Raw genomic sequence first — 6447 nt, 5'->3', positions numbered from 1 at the left:
TGAATAATGCCATCGATATGATAAGAAGAAGTATTACGAGGATACCTAGGGAATGGCACCTACAGTACTACTTTAGAAATTATTTTACACAGGGTGAGTACGATATGCGATTATACCTCTATACCTTGTTGATGGGACAAGCATTGGAATACTGTCATGAGCTTCATGTTTTTTGTCGTCAGCCTTGCACTCCCCGATGTAAGTAAACGGAATACTTACTAATACAATTTCATTAATTTGTTAGACAAGAACAATGTGCTATGATTATGGGATCAACGGTCGGTCCAGTCGATGGTAAACATAATAGAGAATAAGTTATGCTTTTACATTATTTTTTTGGTTGGTCAGGTAGGTCTTTCGACAGGCATGGTTTATTTATCCCCTGTCATGTAGCTTGGAAATAAAAATTAAAAAATTATATTAATGCATTCAATAAAAAAAAATCTGAATTAATAATAAAATGAAAGTGTAATTGTATCCTTAACTCAAGAAAGTAACTCACTTCTTAATAATTTACAAATTATAGGAACCGAGCTCGAGTTGTAACGTAAATGGTAGTTAGCGCAAATTTTTAACTAAAGGTTCTTTAAAAAAAACTAAAGATTGATGTTAGTTAAAATGGGAGCTTCGTTACTAGACAGTTCTTTAACGATGCGCACGTTTCGAAATGGCATCGGAATTGAATTTTGACAAATTATTTAATATATCTATACTCTGTATGAAGATCAACCGTTCTCATCCCAATGTGAAAAGAGATATGAAATGGGCTCTTCAATTTCTTGTTATGCATGGTGTTACTACAACGTTTTTCTGCATGTTACTCTACAGTACTGTAATGCACGATTTAAAAAATAAAAATTTCACCCAAGCATGTGCTAACGGAACAATTGCAATACTTTACACGGTTGTGAGTTTTCAGTACTTTATGATGGTCTGGTATCAGGATAAATTAAGGGACATGATTACAATTATGAAAAGAGACTTTGCCGACTGCACACTGGAAGAACGGATTTTGGTACTAAAGTACGCATATAGAGGAAGATGGGTTTCGAAGTTATGGTTTGTTGTAGCCTCTATGTCAGGCGGTCTATTCCCTCTCAAGTCTGTATTTTCTATGATCTATTACGCAACCAAACATGAGGTTAGACTTGTTCCTGTATACGATTTAACGTATCCGAAGCTTTTGGAGGAGATAAAGAATGACTTCATACCTTTTACTATTATCTACTTTGCAATGCTCTGGTACGTCTTCTATGCTTCGTCTATGTACATAGGCATAGTTCCTATGGGCCCCATTTTTATGCTACATGCATGCTCTCAGTTAGAGATAGCGAAGAGGAAAATACGTAATTTTTATCCGTTAAATGGATATAGACACGCAGATACAATGGAAAAAATGAAGGATGTTGCAACGCATTTACAGGAAATTCACGGGTAATGCCCTTCTAACATCTGAATTATTAACTTATTACCTAGTACACCTTTAAAGAATCTTCATGACTTGTAACGTTCTTTGTTTATAGATTTGTCGGGAAAATTCAAAGCACATTTCAATACATATACGAATTGTACATGAAAGGATCTGCGGTCACAATACCCATCACTGCCTATCAGGCAATACAGGTAGAAGTTACAAGTTATTTTTATTCGTATGCAACCTCTCGTAACGTATGTCTTACAAGTAAAATATTTTTAACAGACTTTAAAAACGAAGGGTGTTCTCAATTCCATTGTATTTGTGTGTGTGTGTGTTGCGCGATATATGGGAACCGATTTGGATGACTCTTTTTTTTTTGTTGGAAATTGGGTACCTCATTGGGGGTGTGTAATGAAAGATATAACAACAAATAATCTATTTTCACTAGATATAACAACATTTGATATAATTTATAAGGATACAATCACTCATTGAATATTGTCAATAAGAGGTATAATAACATAAGGCATAATTTCAATGCGTATAACAAACCTATAAGTATAACAAACGTTAGATATAATGACTAGGTAACATAATGAACTAATGGTATAAGTATTACCAGTATAATGTATTAAAATTAATGGCGTAAATGTAAAAAACATAATGGTGCTTCGCCGTCCGCATTCGCGACACGATCGCTTCTCTTCTTCTTCTAACACCACCTAACCTAGGGGAAGTATCAGTTTTATAAGATTATTTTTATATATTTTCGAGCCTAGTACTGCTCGCTGCGCTCGTCATTGCACCTAAAAAGCACTGGGATATATTTATAATACATTATGTTATGTTATATCTGAAATGTTTATATAAAATATTCATTATGCCATTGGTATAATTAGATTGAAAGTTGTTATATCAATCGTCTATTATATCCAATGACCTTTATATCACGCAAGAATATGTCAAAAGTCCGTAAACCATAAATTAATTATATTCGTTGAGCGTTATATCGACCAAACATATGTCATTTATTGTTATATCTTACGAACGGCACCCACCACAGCAGTGGTCCCATTCAAATTTTATGAAAATATTTCATCTATAAAGGAGGATTTTAATAAAACTTTGCAAATAGATATAATTCTACAAACTTTTGTCAGTTTTTTAAAAAAAAAGTTATAATTATTTTAACTTATTTCAGTCTTTCCATGATGGGAATATCAGTCTGGAATTCGTTACAATAACATTTGCCTGTGTGTTTTTGACTAGTATTCCCTGTTACTACTGTGATTTACTATTGGAAACCGTAAGTATAACGCCGGTTACAGTACAATCTACATATGTGGCACACATACTAACCTGAATTTTTAATGAGCATGACACCATTCTTGCCGTGTAGTGTTTTCGGTGCCCTTTGTAGCTTTAATAAACTTACTGATCTTTCCCAAAAGAAAAAGGCAAAGCTGTATCATTAAACTACCTGTGGCTAATATCTTCACCATGTACCATAGGGTGAGAGCGTAGGGGAAGCGGTTTACTTCAGTGGCTGGGAGAAGCAGTGGGACCGCCATGAGCGTAACCTGACGCTGATGTTGCTTCTGCGCTTGACACGTCCTATGGCTGTGCGGTCCATATTTCGAACGATGTGCCTAGATGCACTGACCGAAGTGAGTTTTTGAGTCTAAGAGGCGACTTTTAGCAGCGATGCAAACGCGCGTTCGTGAAACGCGCAATGGCATCGCTACACTTGCGATTTATAGGTGAATGCTTCGATGCAAACGGGCGACTATATTGATACAAACGCGCGATTGAATCGATACAAACGCGCGATTGCATCGATACAAACGCGCGATTGCATCGGTGCAATTACCTTTAAATTCCAAGTGTAGCTATCCAATCGCGCGTTTATATCGATGTTGAATGAAATGAAAGCATCGATGATGCTGGCATCGCGTTTGCATCGCTGCTTAAAATCGCGCGTGTGTGTAAAGGTAGTCGATTAGCAACTGCATCGCTACTGCATCGCGTTTGCATCACTGCTAAAAGTCGTGTGAAACCGCTTTTTTTTTAATTTACTGAAACCACTTTTGTGAAACCGCTTTTTTTTTAATTTACTGAGACCAAGTGCAGCGATTTCAAAAAATTGAGAAAACGAACAACGTGCTGTCATCAAATACTTATCTAAAAAGATATTAACATCGAAAAAGATCCACAGTGACATAATAACAACATTAGGGGAATCTATTTCATCGTACAAGACTATAAAAAAATGAGTTGCAGAATTCAAACATGGACGAGAGACCATCGAAAAGATTGTAGATCTAGTCGGTCCACGGCGTTTACGACTGAGGAAAACGTTGGAGCAGTGTGAGATCTCGTTATAGAAGTCCGGAGATTGACTATCAATGAGAATGCAGAAACTATGGGCATCTTGTATGAGTGAACATAAAACATAATTGTCAACGAACTTGGATTTTACAAGGTTTCTGCTGGGTGGCTCCCCGGGTTGTTTTCAATGCACCAAGGGCGTACTTCGCTCGGAATTTCTTGCGACTGTTTAGAGATGTTTGCGGCTTTACCGCAAAATTTATTGAACAAATTTGTGACAATGGATGAAACTTGGGTACACCACTATACAACAGAGTCCAAACATAATGAAAACAGTGGAAAAAACCTGGTGAACCGACTCCAAAGAAAGCGAAAGCAGTTTTGTCGGCTGCCAAGGTGATGGCGTCAGTTTTTTGGGATGCTAAGGGTGTCATCATGGTGGACTACCTTCTGAAGGGCGAAATCATTAACTCAGCATACTATAGCACCCTTTTGCGTCGTTTGTGCGAAGAAATGAAAGAGAAACACTCAGAATTACTGCTCGTGGTCACACTTTTGTCGAATCCATGGTTAAAATTTCATAATATGATTTCGAATTATTGCCCCACCCGATTTATTTTCTCGGTTAAGCACCTCCGGATTTTCATCTGTTTCCAAACCTCAAAAAACACTACACTAGTCAGAAATTTTCATCGAATGAAGATGTCGAAGCAGTATTAAATGGGTATTTTTAAGACCTTGAAGAATCTTTTTTTAAACTGATGTAGAAGTTTTGGAAAGTAGGTGAAAGAAATGCATAGAGCTAGATGGAGATCACGTCGAAAAATGAAAATATTTTTGTAAACATTTAACTTTATTTTCTTGGTTAGGCCGCGAACTTTTCAATCCACCTTCGTATATTAAATCACTTTTTTTCACATCACACTGACAATCAGCGCCTTAGGGAAATTTGGTTTATGCCTAGTCAGCGCCATTAAACTGTTATGAAGAAATTTTTACGTTTCTTGTTTTGTATTTAATGTTTATGAGTTGTATTAGTGAATTATATCTACAAATAATGGTTTTATGAAGAAAAGAATGGAGCATAGATTTTAGCCATTAATTATTACATATTTAATAATTGTGATATATTTTTGGACCCAATACCGCGAATATTAAATTGTTTTTACAATCAAACCAAAGTTTTGGACTCTTAACAATTCCTTGTTATGTAAGTCATGAGGACTTAAAAAATAAACTACATTTTAGATTTGAAAAACAGGGTATCATGTTTTTAAAGTCGCATCGCGGAAATCTAAATAAACTTGAAACTAAATTCATATCTATTAATTTTCAACATGTTCATGTGAGTTGATTGAAGAGATAAAATATTTTGAGTCATTTATAAAATGTATTAATTCAAGTTCTCTGTTTAATTTCAGGTGTTCCAACAGGCATACGCTATTTTCAACGTCTTAAATGCATCATGGAATTGAAGCAACATTCACGAAGTTTACGCACGCCTATATAAAAAAAAAACTTCGGAGTAAAAAATAGTAAAAACACTTTAATCAATTATACTTATTTTCTTATATTTAGTAATTGCACGCAATACACTACAAATATAAGGATGTGGTTAGTAGATATGTGCGCCGACAGTCAATTTCTCGATGACGACGGCATCCTTAGAACATTCAACAAATGGGCATAGATTAGAAAATTATAGGAATAAATTAAAATAAATATGAATAGTGTGTCGAAACGACCCCAGATATTAATAAGAATTCAAATGATCATGAGCTAAACATCAGTCTCGAGTAGCAAAACGTCATCGATAATTGAATATCGATAGTTTCAAGCACTATTGTTTATGCAACTGTGTGCGTAAAGTCTACGTTAGTGTTGTCTAATATCGTAGTGTGCATTTATAACGCCGTGCCCGAGAAATGTAATTAGAGGAACGAAAAGCACTTTTCATTTCAAACGTAAGCTTTGGTCACTGGTCAGTTTTATAGGTACTCCATAATTTCATTTTTTATAACGTGCCTAAGTTTCAAGTATCTATGATTTTTAAACAAATTAATTTAACATAACGTTGCAAGCTTTTTTAAACATAAAATATATGCGCTTAAACGTTTTTCTAAATGACTTTTTAAGCGTCAAACTGAAACTTCAATGACAATCAGAACATGTTTATTTTGGCATCACAAACACAAAGAAAAACAAAATACTTAACATATTTACGTTTTTATGAAATGGACAAGATACTTATGCTAAATTAACATTAAGTATATGTTAAACATTAACAAAAATATGCGTTGATAACGTGATGCCAAGCCTGAAAACAATGTGAATCATTACAAGTGGTTCCACACTAGGCTAAGCCTGTCCTGTGGCGACCCTTTTACGGTTTCAATTTATAAATTCCCGCATTGCATAGCGTTACACGTTGTGTTACTCGTTACGTTACGATTATATTTTACAAATAATAAGAACTAATGTATCTATTAAAAAATATATATAGTAACAATATAGGAATTATTATAGATTGTATTAAGTAAAATAGCATGAATTTAAAACAATTGTGATCAACATATTATTACAAAATGAAATACTTATATTTAATAATAATAATTACCAACTACTAAGGTGCTACACGTGAATGAAAATGTAATCCTGTTCACAACTGGAAACTCACGCCAATAGCCACCCCAACAGGCAGT

At 34.7% G+C, this 6447-nt stretch overlaps 1 protein-coding gene across 1 annotated transcript; it reads left to right on the top strand.

Annotated features, from left to right (window-relative positions):
* Positions 1-667: 667 nt before the first annotated feature.
* On the top strand, positions 668-5249 carry LOC113231883 (odorant receptor 45b-like). Its single transcript, XM_026466424.1, has 5 exons — positions 668-1434; positions 1524-1623; positions 2619-2723; positions 2929-3084; positions 5167-5249. Exons 1-5 carry the CDS (start codon positions 668-670, stop codon positions 5218-5220), a joined length of 1182 nt encoding a protein of 393 aa, XP_026322209.1. The 3' UTR covers positions 5221-5249.
* The last annotated feature ends 1198 nt before the right edge of the window (positions 5250-6447 follow it).

This window comes from Hyposmocoma kahamanoa, unplaced genomic scaffold (assembly GCF_003589595.1).
Source record: "Hyposmocoma kahamanoa isolate Upper Pololo Valley unplaced genomic scaffold, ASM358959v1 66, whole genome shotgun sequence".
Classification (NCBI taxonomy): domain Eukaryota; kingdom Metazoa; phylum Arthropoda; class Insecta; order Lepidoptera; family Cosmopterigidae; genus Hyposmocoma; species Hyposmocoma kahamanoa.
This window is presented reverse-complemented; position numbering and strand designations above follow the sequence as displayed.

What these genes read in the sequence shown, in the direction of transcription:
- LOC113231883 (XM_026466424.1), top strand. Translation starts at nt 668, where the DNA reads ATGGCATCGGAATTGAATTTTGACAAATTATTTAATATATCTATACTC. An exon ending in CTGCCTATCAGGCAATACAG is followed by an intron (nt 1,624 to 2,618) that starts GTAGAAGTTACA and finishes AACTTATTTCAG; the next exon opens with TCTTTCCATGATGGGAATAT. An exon ending in GTGATTTACTATTGGAAACC is followed by an intron (nt 2,724 to 2,928) that starts GTAAGTATAACG and finishes CATGTACCATAG; the next exon opens with GGTGAGAGCGTAGGGGAAGC.